The 18,738-nt window shown below is 55.3% G+C and overlaps 6 protein-coding genes across 6 annotated transcripts; 2 read left to right on the top strand and 4 right to left on the bottom strand.

Annotated features, from left to right (window-relative positions):
- Window positions 1-170: 170 nt before the first annotated feature.
- Window positions 171-2,672, bottom strand: CkaCkLH20_04473 (ATP-dependent RNA helicase dbp-2; the record flags this gene model as incomplete). The annotated part of the gene is made up of 7 exons (XM_038887192.1): window positions 171-214; window positions 268-420; window positions 474-602; window positions 1,045-1,152; window positions 1,202-2,170; window positions 2,228-2,325; window positions 2,533-2,672. 7 exons carry the CDS (start codon window positions 2,670-2,672, stop codon window positions 171-173), a joined length of 1,641 nt encoding a protein of 546 aa, XP_038747358.1.
- Window positions 2,673-3,713: 1,041 nt separating this feature from the next.
- Window positions 3,714-5,456, bottom strand: CkaCkLH20_04474 (thiamine biosynthesis protein (thi-4); the record flags this gene model as incomplete). The annotated part of the gene is made up of 5 exons (XM_038887193.1): window positions 3,714-3,752; window positions 3,808-4,212; window positions 4,258-5,105; window positions 5,159-5,340; window positions 5,404-5,456. The coding sequence occupies 5 exons, from the start codon at window positions 5,454-5,456 to the stop codon at window positions 3,714-3,716; spliced, it is 1,527 nt and encodes a 508-aa protein (XP_038747359.1).
- Window positions 5,457-6,149: 693 nt separating this feature from the next.
- Window positions 6,150-10,392, bottom strand: CkaCkLH20_04475 (cytosolic regulator pianissimo; the record flags this gene model as incomplete). Its single annotated transcript, XM_038887194.1, has 3 exons — window positions 6,150-7,886; window positions 7,940-9,398; window positions 9,446-10,392. 3 exons carry the CDS (start codon window positions 10,390-10,392, stop codon window positions 6,150-6,152), a joined length of 4,143 nt encoding a protein of 1,380 aa, XP_038747360.1.
- Window positions 10,393-13,191: 2,799 nt separating this feature from the next.
- Window positions 13,192-14,094, top strand: CkaCkLH20_04476 (uncharacterized protein; the record flags this gene model as incomplete). Its single annotated transcript, XM_038887195.1, has 1 exon — window positions 13,192-14,094. One exon carries the CDS (start codon window positions 13,192-13,194, stop codon window positions 14,092-14,094), a length of 903 nt encoding a protein of 300 aa, XP_038747361.1.
- Window positions 14,095-15,376: 1,282 nt separating this feature from the next.
- On the bottom strand, window positions 15,377-15,946 carry CkaCkLH20_04477 (50s ribosomal protein l13; the record flags this gene model as incomplete). The annotated part of the gene is made up of 1 exon (XM_038887196.1): window positions 15,377-15,946. One exon carries the CDS (start codon window positions 15,944-15,946, stop codon window positions 15,377-15,379), a length of 570 nt encoding a protein of 189 aa, XP_038747362.1.
- Window positions 15,947-17,124: 1,178 nt separating this feature from the next.
- Window positions 17,125-18,468, top strand: CkaCkLH20_04478 (putative heavy-metal-associated domain-containing protein; the record flags this gene model as incomplete). The annotated part of the gene is made up of 2 exons (XM_038887197.1): window positions 17,125-17,236; window positions 17,945-18,468. 2 exons carry the CDS (start codon window positions 17,125-17,127, stop codon window positions 18,466-18,468), a joined length of 636 nt encoding a protein of 211 aa, XP_038747363.1.
- Window positions 18,469-18,738: the final 270 nt, after the last annotated feature.

Raw genomic sequence — 18,738 nt, forward strand, 5'->3', positions numbered from 1 at the left:
AAGCCTTGAAGAGATACCAGGCTGGAGGGACACATGCGCATGTCCTGGGTACCTCGAATCTAAAATCCCCGCCGTCTACTTGAACGCCGATTTTTGCATGGAAGTGCGCAAGATGCCGCCGCATGGATGATCAATCGCCTCGCCTTCGGAGAAGATGCTCAGCGAAGCTCTTACCAGCGTCGGCCACCACCGAGAGGTGCGTTGTTGGCGTTGTCTGTTCACCATGTTAGCATCTGGTATCACACTGAGGGAGAACATTGAACATACTTCTACCACCGCCACCGCCACCACGGCCGCGTCCCCAGCCGCCGTAGCGACCACCACCACCACCTCCGTAGCGAGTCATCTCGGCCAGACGGGGGTCGATCTCCTGGCGCGCCTCTCTCAGCACGTTGACAAGATCACGAGCCTGCTTCGAGTCTGTGAGGTTGTTAGCATTGTCAAGTCCGAACAGGAGAAAGGGGAGTACTGACTGTCAGTGGTGAAGAGGGTAATGGCGGTACCCTTGGCACCGGCACGACCAGTACGACCGATGCGGTGGATGTAGTCCTCCGAGTTGTTGGGGTAGTCGTAGTTCAGCACGTGAGTAATGTTGCGAACATCTTGTCAAGAAGGGTTAGCAGACGCCTCACGATGTGTATAGCAACGTTCCAGCAAGGAACCAGGTATGTTTGATAATTATATCAGGCTGTCTTTCACTCCGTCGGAGACGGGGCAGTCCATACGCGTCAAATGCCATCCTGGAAAGTTCAGTGCACCGGGTCCTCGGGCTTGGGGAATCTTGGGGACAGCTTGATCGAATCAAGATATGCCACATCCACGCTTGTACCAATGGCAAAAGGCAGGCACAAGAGTGGGAAAGCGAGTATAGCAAGCCAACGGCTACACACCAGACCAAGACTCCGCTCAGAGGCAGAGAGAACCAAGGAAACACGAATGCATCAGGCAAGATTGCGCAATCAAGAGAGCCCCTAGACATGAGAGTAAAGTACAGCACGAGGCTGCTGGAAGTTGCCATGAAGGTTGGGGGGATCTGATACTCACCAATACCACGCGACGCGACGTCGGTAGCCACCATGATCGGACTCTTGCCCATCTTGAACTGGTCGAGAACCCAGTCACGCTCGTTCTGCTGCTTGTCACCGTGGATGGCTGCGAAGTTGTTAGCAGTGCTCAGATAGAAACGAAGGGGAAGACATACACAAAGCGGGCCATCCGTCTTGGCGAAGGAAGCGGGTGATGTCGTCAGCGACACGCTTGGTGCCGACGAAGATGAGGATCTTGTTCTCCTTGTTGTCCATGACCTTCTCGAGATGCTTAATCATCCGGTCACGCTTCTCGCTCTCGGAAACGACCTCGACAATCTGGGTGATGCGGTGGTTGGCGGCCAGCTCCATGGAGCCGATGTTGACCTGGATGAAGTCGGAAAGGAAGTCGGAGGCAAGAGCGCGGACCTCCTTGGGCCAAGTGGCGGACCACATGAGGGTTTGACGGTCAGGGCGAATCTGGCCGATGATCTTGCGAATCTGGGGCTCGAAACCCATGTCCAGCATGCGGTCAGCCTCGTCGAGAACGAGGTAAGTCACACGGCGGAGGTTGGTCTTGCCAGCCTCGAGCATATCGATGAGACGACCGGGAGTAGCAATGCAGACCTCAACACCGCGGGAGAGGTCGCGAATCTGGGGACCCTTGGGAACACCACCGTAGACGCAAGTGTTGCGAATGCGGGAAGACTTGCCGAACTTGGAAATCTCCTGTTGAATCTGGACAGCGAGCTCACGGGTGGGAGCAAGGATGAGAACGATAGGGCCATCGCCGGGCGCCAGCAGAGGCTGAGCGTTGATGTGGACGATGGCGGGCAGGCAGTAGGTCAGCGTCTTTCCGGAGCCCGTCTCGGCAATACCGACGACGTCACGACCGGAAAGAGCCATGGGCCAGCCCTGGGACTGAATGGCAGTGGGCGCAGGGAAGCCCTGAGCCTTGACTTCGTCCATGACATATCTGGGGAAACCGGCCTCGTCGAAGGTCTCGACGGGCTTGGGAACATCGGTGCCGGAGACAGCGATCTGGTGCTTGCTGCGGAAAGAGTCGACCTCGGCCTGGCTGCGGTTGGCGACCTCGTCGTGCTCCTTGTAGAAGGACTTCTCGAACTTGGGGAGAGAGTTAATATCTGGTTCGTTTTGGTTAGCCGTTGTCTTGATATCTTCAGTTCGCGTCAAATACTCACCCCACTCCTGCTGGCGAAGACCAGAGCCGAGGTTGTTCATGCGGTCACCGCCGCCGCCACCGCCGTAACCACCACCACCACCTCCACCGTAGCCACCACTGTGAAAGATATCAGCAACGAGCCCGAAAGAGAAATGAATGAAATGTAGTGAATGCCCGAGCCCGCGCGATGTTGTATGAGAATGTTTCGGGATGGTTACAGGCTGTCATCACATCGTGTTGTGTGATGCCAAGCCACCCCTAGCAGCCTCGCCTCGCGAGCTTCGTTTGGCGGAGAGGGAGAAGACCAGAATCAATCAAACTTACCCGTTGGAGTAGCCACCACCACCGTATCCTCCGTTGCGATCACCTCTGTCGCCGCGGTCGCGGCCACCGCCGTAACCGCCTCCGCGACCACCGCCGTAGCCACCACCACCACCGCCGTAACCACCGCCGCCGTAGGACATGTTTGCTAGAGGCAGAGAACGCGAAGAAAGCTTCTGTGTCGTCGGGTTTTCGCGTGAGCGATGTCAAAAGGCAAGAAAGAAAGACTGTGGTAAGGAAGATTCACGCAAGTAGATCTCTTTTTCTGGACTGAACCGAAAAGAGGATTGGTTGCGCGAGATGGGAGTTTTGATGGGAGAGGGAGAGAGGGATGGGAGATGGAAGAAGGGAAAAAAAAACAAGAGGAGGACGGATGGAAGGTTTTGGGTGCGCGAGGCGGTTTTGCTGGGGTAGGAATTTTTTTTCCCTGGCCGCCAAAAACTTTTCAGCGACAGGCAGGCGCTCCCGGTAGGGACCCTGCTGGCTAAGGCGAAAAAGGATACGTACCCGCTGAGCTGCTTCCTGCACCTGCAGCGACGTGCTGCACGTGGACCCGCTTCCCGCTTATCGGCCGGATAAGATAGCGGATATGACTCGCGATAAGGCACCTCTGCTCTTTGCGACGTGGACCATGACTCTTTGCCTACAATCTCTCACTTTGGTGGTTTGGACGACGTCTCCATCTTGCGTGCTTTTTTTCTGCTGACGCTGCTGACACCGCTTGTGGTTGATTGGAAACCATCTGGCCTCAAGTCGGGTTACATATGCCAAGCAGGGAACCTCTTTCTTTTGCAGGTGTTTGGCCTCCGTAATGCGGGACCAACACCCGAACTGGGGGGCGGTCAAAGAATGTAAGCATGGCAAGCTGTATCGGACGACAGGACTGAAGCTTTCGGCCTGCTGGCTTCAACGATGCTTGGCTTTCTGCCTCGAGTTTCCTCTTCTCCGTCACGTCTATTTTTGTAGGGTCGTGTTTAAGAGGTTGTTTGAGCCTCAGAATACCATGATCGACCAAGTCAATGGACGCATACGTTGTACGACCAATCGCATTGCAGAATTTGTCACCAACGTTTTAAACCCATGCAGTTTTCTCATGTATCTTCTTTCGTTGAGAACCCGTCTATCCCCTTATGTACCCGGCTCTATGCGTTCTATCAAACAGCCATCCCAGTCAACGGGGTTGATTATCGGTAAGGGAACATCTCCCAGAAACCGATTTCCATCTGTGTTCCGGTCAGATAAAAGCTCGATGTGTCGCGTAACCTTCACGGGGCTTACCTTGGTGGCATGGATAAAGATCTTGATCAGCCGCTCTATGCTCGACGGGCTCTGCAGCACAGCATGCCTCTCAATCAGCTCGGAGCCCGTCTTCACGGCCTGGACGTAGTCGTCGGCCACATAGTTCTCGATCCACTTCCAATACGTGTTGTCGTCGCGCTTCGTCTTGACGTCTCCGTGGAGCTGCTTCGCCACGGCACCGTACCCGAGCAGACACGGTGCTAAGGCCATCTGCAGAGCGATCCAATCCTCGCTCTGTCCGACGTCAAGCACGTAGCGGGTGTACGCGGTGCAGGCTTGTTTCTCCTCGGTGGCCTCGATCTCGGGGACCGTTATGCCGAAGCCTTTGCAGTAGTCGATGTGCAGCGACATCTCGCGGGTGATGTGACTGACGATGGTGGCTCCCTGATATCGTCAGCTGCTGACCGACTCGCGATATGCCCAACTTACAGCCGAGATATCGGCGATGCTCTTCGCCTTGTATGACGCCAACGCATTGGCTCTGGCGAAATGTATCAAGTAAAGGTAGTCCTGGATGAGATACCCCTTAAAAGACTCCAATGGCAACGTACCATCTCCCATCGCCATGACGAAAGGATGGTATACAAACGTCCGCCACACGTCCTTGACATCGGGTCTCTCCAGCATATACTCAATAAACCGCCCCGGCGCAAAAGGCAGAGTCTGGACGGAGTGGAAATGGTTCAAAGGCCCATGACCCTTTCCAAACCCAGGCGCCGTCCGGATGGCAGCCTCGATATACCTCACGCCCGCCCTCGCAGCTTCAGGCACGCTCAACCCCTTGGCCAGACCCGACGCGATAGCCGAAGCAAGCGAGCACCCGGTGCCGTGCGTATTCGTCGACGCCTGGTACGGGCTCTCGATCCTCACAAGCTCCCCTTCGTCCCCGTAGAGCACGTCCACGACGAGGGCCTTCTCCTCCTCCGTCTCCGCGACCGTGTAGTCGGCCTTGAACGGCGCGTGCCCGCCCTTGACGAGCACCCACTGCGGCCCAAGAGCCTTCACCATCTTCGCCATCTGCTCGAGGTCGCCGACGCATGTCACCTCGATGCCCTTGTGCCCCGCGTCTTCGAGGAGCAGCTTGGCCTCGGGGATGTTGGGCGTGAGCACGGTGGTGATCTTGAGCAATCCCTCCAGCAACTCGGCGACGGCCTCGCGCGGGAGGAGTTCCGCGCCGCTGGTCGCGATCATGACCGGGTCGACCACGACCTTGGGAACGCGGTGCCTCTTCAAGGCTTCCACGACCGTCCCGATCGTGGCCGGCGAGGCCAGCATACCTAACCAACAATGAGCTCTCGTTCGGCATCAACGGCGAGTGCGTTCAACGAACCGGTCTTGACGACATCGACACCAACGTCGTTGACGCAAGCATCGATCTGCTTGACTAAGAACTCCTGCGGGACATGGTGGATATCGTGCACGCCCGTGGTATCCTGCGCTGTGAGGGCAGTGGTGGCCGTCATAGCATAGCAGCCATGGGCTGCGATTACCTTCTGGTCTGCCTCCAGGCCGCTGCGAATTACGTCAGTCCACCTGTTGTGCGAGAAAACCCGTGAAGAGTTGCGGATTACTCACGCTCCGCCGGAGCTATCCGAGCCGGCGATGACCAGTACTCGTCCTGAGACCATGATGATGTCCCGCGATTCGGATGACAAGGTGAGAATCCCGAGATGATGGATCGGAAGTGTACAGAGTTAAATAAAGTCTTCTAAATGGGTCCACGGGTCTACGGGTACGACTTGAAGCTCCGGAGTAGATTTCCGCCGGGACGGTTGACGTCGGGTCGGCCGCAGTTTGCGGATGTCACTCAAGGTGGGGGCGGGGCAGTCCTTAGTTTTCCTGAGGTAAGGCACGGGAAGGAACTGAAGATTCTGCTACGCCTTAACACGCCCTGTCACCAAACGATTTAGTAAAACAATGGTTACCCATCGTCTTGTACACAAACAGAGGCACAGCATACGACAAGTCCACACACACACACAATCGAGGGAACCAATGACTTTTGAATTGCCTCCCTACCGAAATCCTGCTTCCGGGGAATCGATGAGCAAGATGGCCGCCCGACTCCATCCTATCCGTTGCTCGCTCCCAGAAAAAGATCATTTCGCGATTTCTCAGAGGGCCTCTCTGCTTGCCGCCAAAATGTTGGCCAAACTGACTGATGTATCCATCCCGCAAAATCCCGAGATATAGTACAAAAAAACAATAGTAACGAAACGCCTCATCATGGTCTCCGACGCGTCTTGGGAATACCCCGCCCCTCCCGTTCCATACGCGAAGCCCTCCGCAAAACTGTACGGCCACTATGCATCGACGTAGACCTATGCCGTCTCCGCAGAGTCATCCGATTCGGCTGAGCCATGGCTGTCTGACCGCTCCGTCTTCTGCGGGGGGCCATCCTTCTCTAGCTCGGACGGATCCGAGATGCTCCTCTGCCTCTCGGTTCGATTCTCATCTCCAGACGACGCTACGTTGTCGTCGTCCTCCTCGTCCTCTTCATCGTCGCTATCGCTGTCTTCGTCGAAGACAATCTTCCGTAGGACACTCTTGTCAAACATCTCGATGACCATGCGCCTGATGGGAAGGCGATAATGGTTATACTCGAGCATCGTCATGATGCGTTTGAACATCTTTGGGCATCTGAAGCCTGCCACCTTGTGCTGCCTGATTTGCATCAGCTCGCCCATTGCACGCTTATACAGAACCATGTTGCCGAGGTCAACCACGAGGTCGAGGATGCGCTGGTTGATGGCGGCTTCGTCTGTGAAGGCGGGCAACTCCTCCTTTTCTAGGGGCGGTCGAGCTTCGGTGGGAGGCGGTGGAGTCAAGTAAGTCTTCTGTGTGTTGGGCAACGCGATCTTGGATGCGATGGCATGCTTCCAGGGCTTGAACGAGAAGAACTTGTTGAGATCGTTTGGAATGCAGAAACCCAACGACTCCCCTCTAGGTGACAAGTTGGAGTCCCATCCGCATTCCGAGAGAATCTCGAGGCCATGCGCAGACCTGGAAATCAGCCCAAGCACGAAGAAGGCTGTGCCACGCAGGCTCATCACCTCGTGCTCTTCGGCAATCTTGACAATGTCTTCTACGACATCGCATGATTCAATAAACGGTGCTCCCAGCTCCATGGAACCCACGTTGCCGACCGCCCACATTGACGCCTTGACCTTGAGCATTAGCTCAGGGTCTTCTGATTGCATTCCGTACTCCTTGATGGTGCTTGCGAATTCTGCAAAGTGTCCCTTATCGCTGAGCAATTTGCAGCCCTCTTCTGTACGGGCGAGTTCGCGGTAGAAGTGAGGCGGGATGTGGTTTTCGGGCTCGGCATCGGCTTGGACTTCGTCGACCATGTTCATCCTGTTCTGGTGTTCTTCCGGGTTCTCGAGAAACGCCTTCGCTAAGCTGGTCTCAATAACACCAACATAGGAGTCGTTGCGGCCGAGGAACCAATCATCCATCTCGTTGCTGATGTAGTCAACGCCGTCGAGGTAGTGGTAGCCGATTGAAGAGGACAAGAAACGAAGGAGGAGAGGGGCGCCGATTTCTCCAAGATGGTCCATCGTTGGACGACATTGGACGACGTACTCCAGATATGCCTTCTTATTGCACGCCTTCTCGAGGATCTTAACCGCAGTTCGGCAAACCTCCACCTCGGGATCATAAAGCTGATCGACCAGCTTCTCAATCGCCCACTTCCAATCCACCTTGCCGTGGGAAGGTTGTGATGCGTCAAAGGGCCGGGTAGCGTATTTCCTCAAAACATTCGTGCCTATAATTCGAATCTCCCGTGTGCCAGACGTCAAAGCTTGCTCAATAAGCACGCGAGGATGGCCCGGGATACTGTAGTCGAAGTTCGAGAGCAACAACTTGATCAGATCTGGTCGTTGCTTGTGTTGAAGAATGTGATACATCATGTTGAACATTCTCCAGCGCTGCAGAAGGTCCAGGCCTTTGGGGTCACCACTGAGTACTCCTAGCATGGGGAAGTAGCCAGCACAAAGGGTGCTTTGCAGGCGGCCAGGAGAAAACATGGGGTCTGCTGAAGTGAGTCCACTGCTCTGCATTGTGCGTTAGTCTTTGTCCTGGTCATTGAGTTCAGCACTGAACTTACTGGGTCGCACTGAGCGAGACATTCTGCTATCTGTCTCAGCAGCTTGTGGTCTTGCAGGTAGTCGACGCCTTCTGGCGATTGTAGCAGTGTGTGCATCAGGGCGCATCCAACCCTGACGTACTTTTGGGTGTTCTTGTTTGTTGAGAGATCTGAAAACCGGTGCTTAAACGGCCTATAGAAACTCATGATTCTGTTCATGAACTTCGAAACCCTGTTGACTTCATCCAGCCGCTTCCCGTCTTGGAGGGGACCATCAATGATGCGTGAAATGACGTCCCAGTTCCACTTCATGTAGTTTGAGCTATTCAAGACATTGGACTCGACTAGCAGCTGCCGGATCGCGCCCTCTTGAACCACAATCCCGGCGTTGCTTTTGCGATGCATGTCTGCAAGGTTCCCCATACTGTCGCTCGAGGGCAACGCTCCTGCAGTCGCCGTGGATGATGTGCTTCGGTACAGAGTCTTGCTCACTGAGCTGATCTGATAGACAATGCCAGAGGCAATGAATCTGCTGTCATCGTTGAACTGTGTGGCCGCCGCGAAGAGGTCGGGAAGCAGAGGGAGATCATTGCTCCAAGACGAAGGTAGTAATCTGCTAGACAGCTTCAGTACCTCCCCAATGAGAAGACACGTCTTTCTCGTCAAGGCAGGTTCGCTCGTCCTAGCAACCTGGAGGAGATTTTGAAGCAGGCCAGCCTTGACGAACGTTGCCAAGAGCAGAGCCGTATAATGGTCCATGAAATTTTGCTCTCCGCCGTCATCCTCTTGAGGCGTCGAAATTGTTAAGGGCGTTTGCTGGTTTGGGGCCGATTTGAGACTGGCAACTCGTCCGTATGTCGTCAGCCGGCGACCAGCGAGGAATGAGGACGCCCACGAGGGGGATTTGATACGAAGCAACAGATAAACAAGATCGATGACTGTCTCTCGAATAGCTGCCTGAGGAAGTACCATGCTGGTGAGCAAAGACTTGATGGCGCGGGAGTCGTGCATCGTCAGCATCATCAGGCCCGGCCAACTCTTCAAGATCTTGGTGATAGCCTTTGCATTTTGCTTCAGGAGACTTTCGTTGGCGAGGATGATGTCTGTAAATGCCGTGAAGAGAACCTCCAGATCATAACCGGAGCGCAGGTAAATCCTCTTCTGCGGACTATCCAGAATCTGCAAGTACGATGCCGTGAGGGTCTCTGGCGATTTGTAGGTACCCTCGATGAGCGCCTCGGAAAGTGGTGATAGACCGCCAGATGCAACCGCTAGCGCGGGATCTCGGAGCATGATCTCAGCCAGGGTTTCCAAGCAAATCGAGCGCAACCGATCTTCGGCTTGCTCTGCCACAGCGGCTATCGTGCGGACAACAGCCCTCGAAACCTCCTTCACTCCATCCTTGACATCGAGGAATGCCCGGACGAATTTGAGCGCTTGTTCCCGCTCCAAATCGGCCTTTCGGTCCTTGATGAGGGATCTGTCGAGATCAGCTATGGTTCCCGGTCGGAGCGAGGAGTTACTCACGTTATCACAATGACGTCTGTGTTCAAGCTGCGAATCTTTTTCAAAGACGACACATCGGATATGGCGTATCGAATCATGCGGTAGCCGGCTGCCACCACTTCTCTGGCCTCGCTCAGGAGCATGACTTGCATACGCATACCAAAGACCGACCAAACGAGGTCGTACTTCAGTGTCGGGTGTCTTCTGAACAGGTCCACAAGACTGTTGCCGCGGCTGACGTAGTATTCAGGGGGCATGCCTTCTTGCTCCAGCGCCTGCAACAACTCGGCCAGGAGGAAGGTGGGTGATTGCTCCTGCAGCTCTTCGGCATCCGACCCTGCACCGCTGCGCGACACACTAGGAGGCGAGCGTAAGCCATTGTTGGAAGAAAAGAAGCCCTCGGTTCTTTGCCTCGTAGGAGTAGTCGGCGTTGCCTTCATTCTCTGGGCATCGGCGATTTTCTGCCGTAGGATCTTGATTCTTTGGTTGGAGGCGTAGAGCTCGGCCTCGACCTTTGCCCTCTGCTCCTTGGTCTGCTTGGCCTTTTTCGCATTCAGGGCTTCCAACATGTTCTCGCTGCCATCCTTGATCTTCATCTCGCGGTTCAGTTGATCTCGAAGGTTGACGAGAGCCTGTTCGGCGGCGCTGATGGCGTTGTCTTCGTCGACCTTGTCCATGGCGTAGATATCGCCCCGCGAACCGGATCGCGAAGGCATCATCTGGCTGCGCAGCTCGGAGCTGAAGCTTCCCGGGGCGATGGAGGGGTTGAGCGAGGAGCCTCGCGGGGCGAAGCTGACGCCCGAGGCGCCAAGGCTCCTGGGTCCATTGGCGGAAGAGAGGGGTGGTTGAAGATTACCACTGCTCGCTTCCCGCTCGAAACTCGGCCTCGGGTTGAGGGTGTTGACGCTTGGGGTGGACTGCTGAGGCGACAATGCCTTTTGGGACTGGGTTGCGGATGCGCCCAGCATGGCGGGTATACCTCTCTATGATACCACCTTTGTCCGGGGCCGCTCCCAAAATCCTTGCATTCGGGCAACTGTTGTCGTAAATTATTCTAGAAATGTTTGGTTTCGTTCGAGTCTGGAAGGGAGATTCGTCGATTGAATCCGCGCAGAGAGGGAACTGTGGCTGATCGGGCAGAATCTCGCGATAGATATGCGGGGCTTCAATCGGGTATCGGAGGAGTGGGACGTTGGACGTGTCGCCGAGAATAGAGTGATGGAAGCAGTCTCAGGCTGCGTGTCTAGAAGGTTGGGGTTCGAATCGCAAGGCGTTGGGCAGGCTGTTGATGTCGGTCGGCAACTCGTAAGGTCGGGTGGAGATGTGACGGGATTCGGCGCTGAGGATATGCGCAGAGGAGCACGGCTACGGTTGGCTGAGGTGGTGGTGTGCGTTCGTATAATATACCTTATGACGATTGAACGATCTCAAGGCGCGGTGTGTGAGGAGGGTCGAGTCGTCGGAGAGATATTCGGTTCGTGAGATGTTCTTTTCGCTGGAGCGTTGTGCGATGTTGCGGGCATTCCACGTCCTGGGTGCAATCGACGGTCCACGGTCCACAGTCAGTCCCAGCCTGGTGCCAGCTTCAGGAGAGGAGCCACATGTGTCGCCGATGCGGTCGCGTGTGTGTCGTCCAGTTGCTGTTGTTGCGAGTTCGGTCTGGTGTGGGTGGTGGTGTCCAGGGGCGGGGTGTCACAGTAATCCAGCCTGAGCCTGGATGGAGTTCGACTCGCTGCAGCTACCAGCCCAGGAGAGAGGTGTTTAGCTGCAGTGCTCCGTAAGGTACAGCGCGGTTTGCTTCAAAAGTCGGTGCGCTTCTCGCTAGGTAGTGCTGCAAGCACCGTACCTTCCCCGCCCCGCTTTCTCTTTCCATCTCAGACCTCCAGCTGAGTGTGGAAGGCGGGCAGGATTTTCCATCCATTCTATTGCTTTTTAGAACCTGAAAGTCAAGCACAGATGAAGACATACAGCTTATTTCTCATACCTATGTAAGGGAGAAACGGAACAAATGGCCATCCTTCAAGATCTGCTGTGGAGTCTTCAAGCCAAAACATGTCGCTTGGAGTCTTCACTGACATAGACACATCATCACAGGTATTCAACTTGCAGAAGCAGTTGATTCTTTTCAACGACCAACATGAGCTACCTGAACGAATCAGAGAAGTAATTAACTTGCGCTGAGACCCCATCACCTGCTCCAACTCCGGCTTCCATCTGCATCTTATATCCTTTCATCCCCGGCAGGTCTGGTTAATCATAATCACCACGTGCAATGCTAACTCATATGTCGAAACAGCACTCACTGTCGAAACAGCATATGCTTGCCTTGGGCGAACAAAAGCATACACGAGGAGCATCAGTACAGCAAAAGGCAGACACAGAGAGATGGCCACAAAACTTGGCACAGCCTACCGCCGCCGCTGCCCACAAAACGAAATACTCACCTTCATCAACACAAACCATGGACCATCCTACTTATGCTCCCGAGGAAAGCCCTTGCCGTCTGAAGCCGCTCATGCCACAGCGTCGAATGCCAGCACCGATGCTGAAACACGGCCGGCTCCCCTTCCACAGTCATTCGATGCCTCGGACACATCCACCTGTGCGCGATAAGGCTCTTCGTCCGTGGGCGAACAATCGTGTCCTGTGAGGGCAGCCAGACACAATCATGAACAGAATCATTTCTGTCATGACGGGATTTGCGTCGTCGACCCTTCCACGTCTTCGGGCTTGATACCCACACACCACCGAAGAGGCGGGGCATCCGGATCCTATCGGCCGTCACCTCACCTCACTTGTCCCTGACCTCACATCAGGTTCGGAGAGGGGCGGCGGGTGAGCGGCCGGGTCCTTGGGATTGCTGAGATTCTGCGGAAGAGGTCTTGCATGATGTGGGGTCGAGGAGCCTTTCCAAGCAAACATTCCTCACTTCTTGAGCGGCCGTGACGGAGAAACGGCGCACACATTCCTCAGTCTAGTTCCTGGTCCTAGCCTTTGTGGATGGTGGTGGATGCTCCTGATGGACTCGGCCGTTTCTTTGCTGCACACCTAGCCAACCGTGACTATGAGAAGATCGTCAACAAATCCCGAGACTAGTTCTCGGAGGCATCATCAAACGGTCTTCATGATGGACCCTGCAGAAGGATGACCCTCCATCAATGGCCGAAAGCCCGCCAGTCGCAGAGAGCCGTAGTCAAGCTCGCACCTGAAGGCGGCTGCATGCGGCGAAATGCCTGCGCTGCTCCCCTAGGGATATCGGCGGGCTCCGGGGGCTCCACTCGACTCCAATAAGACCATCTTACCCCACGGCTGCCGGGGGCCCTATCAAGGGATCGGGCCAGTTCGGCCAGGCCATTGAATCTTCTGAGCCATTGCAGCTCCAGCTAGCTACCTTGCCAAAGGAAAAAAACGTGCCTGCCGGACCAAAGACGCGACTGCGCTATCTATGTATCTCCGGGCTCTGGGTGACGTCCAGCAAAGCTAAGGTGAGTGATCAAGTGAGCGAGCGAGCTGGCAAAAAGCTCAACCTTGTTGTTTTGATATATAAACACTTATCGGCCCCCTCCGTCAATTCTAATCTGCTCCGTGCTACCTTGTCTCATCCTCAACCTCAACCTCCCTTCTCTCTCACTCTGACACACGCGTCTCCCTGGCCCAAGCCCTTGCCAAGGCGGTCTATCTCATCTTCCCTTCATCTCAACCGTGATAGCTTCATATCCTCCTCACCAGTGATACCCCGTCCCCTCCCCTTTACAAACCCGCCCAACATGCCCGTCCTCGCGTCCGCCCGCTACGGCAAGGACAATGTCCGCGTCTACAAGGTCCAGAAAGACGGCGACTCCCAGACCGTCACCGAGATGACCGTCTGCTGCCTGCTCGAGGGCGAGATCGAGACCTCCTACACCGTCGCCGACAACTCCGTCGTCGTCGCCACCGACTCCATCAAGAACACAATCTACATCAAGGCCAAGGAGAACCCCATCAACCCGCCCGAGCTGTACGCCTCCATCCTCGGCACCCACTTCCTCGACACCTACAAGCACATCCACGCCGCCAACATCAAGATCGTCCAGCACCGCTGGACCCGCATGACCGTCGACGGCAAGCCGCACCCGCACTCCTTCTACCGCGACGGCGAGGAGACCCGCAACGTCGAGGCCCGCGTCTCCCGCAGGGACGGCGTCGCCCTCACCTCCTCCATCCAGAAGCTCACCGTCCTCAAGTCCACCGGCTCCGCCTTCCACGGCTTCGTCCGCGACGAGTACACCACCCTCCCCGAGACCTGGGACCGCATCCTCTCCACCGACGTCGACGCCGCCTGGACCTGGAAGTTCAACGACCTGGCCGCCGTCCGCGCTGCCGTCCCCCAGTTCGACCCGGCCTGGCAGCACGCCCGCGACATCACCATGAAGACCTTCGCCCAGGACGAGAGCGCCAGCGTCCAGAACACAATGTACAAGATGTGCGAGCAGATCCTCGCCGCCGTCCCCGGCGCACTGACCGTCACCTACACCCTGCCCAACAAGCACTACTTCGAGATCGACCTCAGCTGGCACAAGGGGCTCAAGAACACCGGCAAGGACGCCGAGGTGTACGCCCCGCAGTCCGGCCCCAACGGCCTCATCAGATGCGAGGTTGCGCGGTCCAAGACCGAAACGGCCAAGTTGTAGGCTGCGGGGTGGTGAGAAGTGCGCTGCATTTACTCTGGCGTCTTTGGCTTATAGCATCCGGCGAGGTGTATTTTTTGTAATAACGAGCAATGACTTAGAGCATCTATATCAATTACTAAATTGCAACTCATCTTGGTGTCTGGACAGTGAGTGACTTGAGCCTTGACTGAGCTGATTCGTGAATGCCGAAGTCTAGATCAGTGGCATGAATCTTCATTGAGGAAAACCCAGGAGGTTATACGTTGAAATATTTGAAATGGCTATGAGAATTGCCTCTGCTTTGGCATCTCAGGTGAAAGCTGTGATTTAGGAGTCTGTTGAGACAGAGGTAAATATTTGATATTTTTTCTAATAACTTGTACAAATCAAAAGAAGAAATCGACCTCCATCATGGATTCTGAGAAATCTCATCACGTATCGTTTTACTTGTTTTATCATCTTGAGATTTCGTATCTACATGAAGACAAACTCCACATTCAGTTGAAAGGTAGTTGTGGTCCTCTACGCTTTATTGTCTTGAAGATCGACTTCACATCTAAAGACTGATATGTAGAAGTGTTACGATGTAGTAGTAGTTTACGAATTCTCTTAAGGATCTCCACGCTCCAAGTAACACGGTTCACCTAGAAAGGGTCTGGACTGTACTTTACATGGGAAAACGGTGTTGACCTCATTCATCTTATTGTCGTGGTGGCAAGAAGGCTCATGGTAATGCAGTAGGAAATTGCTCTCATTCAAGATCCCAAATTCTTCATAGATCGACAAGCAAAAGTCGGTGAATGGCTCAGCAGAACCGGAGCTCTACACATCTGCAGTGACTAGGGGAACATCATCCAAATCGAAAGTTCCTATGCCACTGGTACCATGGGTTGTCTGCCATAGACGCTTTTATATCTCGAATCAGACCAGCAAAATCCATTAGAACAACATTCGACTGTTTCCATCGTATTGAACCAGCCTGCCAAGCATCATACATGCCTCCGAAACCCGTGATGACTTGATATGACCTACTCTAGCTCGAGCGATACTTCTCCAAGTCACTGCAAGACTCTCATTACAGCACATGTCGAGTTCATTTGAGATTCCGAGACGACTTCTGCGTCCCAATTCAACGTCTTACGAGGCTAAGCGTCTCAGCAGCACTCCAAGAGCCGTCGTACAATCACAAAACATCCACGTCAACCCACAAACCTCATTCCCGTGAACCATTAGACTTCCAATTGAGATGCCATATTCATACACAACATACACGTCTTACAGCAGCCCCCTCAACCTCCCCGCCTCATACCCTCTTCGCATCGGCCTCCCGAATAGCCCTCACCTGCTCCTCCCACCCCGTCTCCCCCACGGCCACGTCCCCGAACCGGATCACGTTCTCCTTGTACGGGTGCGCCTCGCCCTCGAACGCCTTGAGCCGCGCGAGCCTCTTGTCCCGCAGCCTGTTCTTCGGCAGCATCCCGCTGACCGCCTTGCGCAGCACCTCCGCGCCCCCGTGCTTCTCCATCAGCACGTCCATCGTCACCTGCCGCAAGGACCCGGGTCGCGTGTTGTGCCGGTAGTACGTCTTCTGCCACTTCTTCCGCCCCGTCGTGTGCAGCGCCGCGCAGTCCGTCACCACCACGTAGTCCCCGCAGTCCGTCGACGGGTCCCACGTCGGCTTGTGCTTGCCCATCAGCAGCACCGCGATCCGCGAGGCCAGGCGACCCAGCGAGGGAGGGGTCACGCCCGGCTGCGTCGAGAGCGTCGCGTGGGGGGCCGCCGCCGAGATCTGGTGCCATACCCGGGAGTAGGAGAGGCGGGTCTGGTTTGAGAGCGGTTCGTCAGCTGGGGGAGTTCGGGTCCGGGGCCGCAATTGGCAATGGAGGGATGTGGTTTAACGTACCAGGCCGACGGTTTGCGACATGTTGAGTTTTCTGCTGGGCCAGCCGCCTCAGCTCGGTTCTTTTTTTGGGTTTTCTTTCCGCTCGTTCTTTTCTCGTGAGGGATTCGTCCAGTTGGCAAAGGACGATCGGCAGCGGGCCCTCGGTCAGGCGTGTTGCGGCTCGCAAATGTCGTCAACGGTCGTTTGGCAAATCCCGCCCGATAGTATGCAGCTTCCAGCCAGCTCCCAAAAATTTGGAGACGCGCCCACACGTGATTCAGCCCGTGATGCAACCGATAAGATAAGCTCGATTGTCTCTTATCGGCCACATCGGCATCTGCGGTGACCGAGCGCCGAGAAAACTCCCCCCCGATTGCGAAATGGAATGTCACAGTTGAGGGGCACCGGCTGGTCCGGGCGTCATTCACACGGCGGGGCAATTCCTCAGCGCTCTTCGCGACAGAGCGGTTGCGCTGCGTTACGTTTAATTGCTACTGTGGTGGTGGTGGTAGGTAGGTCCCATTGCAAAGGCGATTTCAAAGCAAAAAAAGAGCCCACGATACGGGTATTAAAGGCGCATCCCGTTTTCCCATTGGGCAACTTCGACAGTAGGGCATTTCTGGAAGGGAATAGAAAACCAACAAGACCTACAAACCTCAGAACCAGGAATTACATCCATTGGTCTACCTAGTCTTGAACAACCATCTTCCTTCACCAAGACCGCTTCTGTTTTTGGTGACTCAACAACTGCAACGGAGAAACAGGGCCGGAGCATGGTCTACTGCCTCCACGATTTCCTGCACAACTATCGCTCTCTTCTGCTACGAAGCCCGCACCAGCCAAGCGCGACAGGACCGACGAGGAGACCCTTCACGATGACCGTCTCACATCCTTTTCAGGTTCGTCCATTCCTTTTCCCCTTCCCATCTTCGTCTCCGCGCTGTCCCTCTCTCACTCACCCGCCCTCTCACCACGCGCCAAAGAGAAGAGTGAGAGAGGCTTTCACAACGTATTGCATCCCCAACTCGGACTACACACGGAAAACAGCCTACCTCTTCTTCTTCTTCCCCTACCTTGGCTCTTTTTCTGCCCGGAATTTCCTTACTAAGGGGAAGTCGTCATGCTAATGAAACGAATAAAATCCGAACTAGACCGTTTTCGCCGTGCCCATGACATGTGACGGCTGCGTCAAGGACGTTTCAGACTCGTTGTACAAGCTGGGGGGCATCACAAAGGTCGAGGCCGATCTCAAGGACCAATTGATTTCCGTCGAGGGCACAGGTACGCTCCCATCTGCCGCAAAACTCTGAGCCCGAGAAAGTTGGAGGAGGGGGTTGGGTTTAACAATGCTGCTGCTGTTGCCGCTGTTGATGGGTGTCTCCGTCCCACCATCTCGGGTCTTCAGTGGTACCTCATCCCACATCCGCCTGCCCGCCGCGCGCCGCCTGCCGTCCGTATATCGCAGGTTCTCGCGATGCTTGGCGCGGTCTTCGGACAGCGGCCTTGCGGGCGGCAGAGCCGGTATGCTTTGAGGCTTCCCCAAGGCTTGAGTCTTTTTCTTGATGCCTCACCCTCGCCGATAGAGTCAAGATTGGCATTCTGCGTTTTGGCAAATCATGACACTAACTCTTGGCGACGTTTTGCAGCCGCACCATCGGCCATTGTTGACGCCATCCAAGCCACGGGGAGGGACGCTATCCTGCGAGGTTCGGGAGCATCAAACAGTAGGTGGACTAGGCTCCTTTCTTTTCTCTCCCTGGGTGTTCGATTTGCGAACCCCATCCAACAAATCTTCTGCCTGGCTCGTAGGCTTCGCCCACGCTATTCCGCATTTTCTGTAACCCCTTGGCGAACATTAAGTTGTTTCCTGATACCACCCGACCGGTCTGGTCTTGCCGGCACACTCGTCGGCAGATGGGGACTCGCCATCTTAAACCTGCTCACCTTGGACACCTTGTTACACGATCAGAGGCTTATTCACCCAATTAGGCGCAGCTGTCAGTATCCTCGAGTCTTTTGACCAAGTCGACGGTGACGTTGCTGCTGAGGAGCGAACCCGAGAGGTCCGGGGCCTCGCCAGAATGGTGCAGGTATCCCCAACCACAACCTTGATTGACTTGACACTTCGCGGCGTCGCCCCCGGCTCCTACCGGGCGACCGTCCGTGAGTACGGCAACCTAGAGAGGGGCGCCTCATCGACGGGCCCTGTCTGGTCGGGAGGCAGTGAAGGCGCCGCTGCCAAGGGGTTTCTGGGCGTCTTTGACGTCGGCAAGGATGGTCGGGGCAGCGCGTACCTCGATAAGCCCTTCCAGATCTGGGAGATTATTGGCCACGCCATGGTCGTCTCGAGACAAGATGAGTCCGCGGGAGTTCTGAAGAATGACCCGGACACACTGGTCGGCGTGATTGCCAGGAGTGCGGGTGTGTGGGACAATGACAAGACCGTATGCTCATGCACTGGCAAGACGCTGTGGGAGGAGAGGAAGGACGAGGTCCAAAAGGGCATGTTGTAGGTGCCACGTCGAGCCAACGTCGGGAACTTGTCGAATGATGTATGAGATGGATCACGAAGATCACGACAAGAACAAGAGATTATCCATTGTTTTGGCGCCAGAAAGCTCGGTTGAACAAGCCGAATAAACTCAAGTAGATCACCAATGACCACACGTGGAGGTGGCAGCTGCAGTAAACAACATCGTACGATTTTTGCGATGAACGTTGGCCTCGGACAGCGTCTACCAGGTGGGATTACCGTCGACGGCCAAGGCTTCCCAGAACAATGG

The sequence above is a fragment of the Colletotrichum karsti genome, assembly GCF_011947395.1.
Source record: "Colletotrichum karsti strain CkLH20 chromosome Unknown Scaffold12, whole genome shotgun sequence".
Taxonomy (NCBI): Eukaryota; Fungi; Ascomycota; class Sordariomycetes; order Glomerellales; family Glomerellaceae; genus Colletotrichum; species Colletotrichum karsti.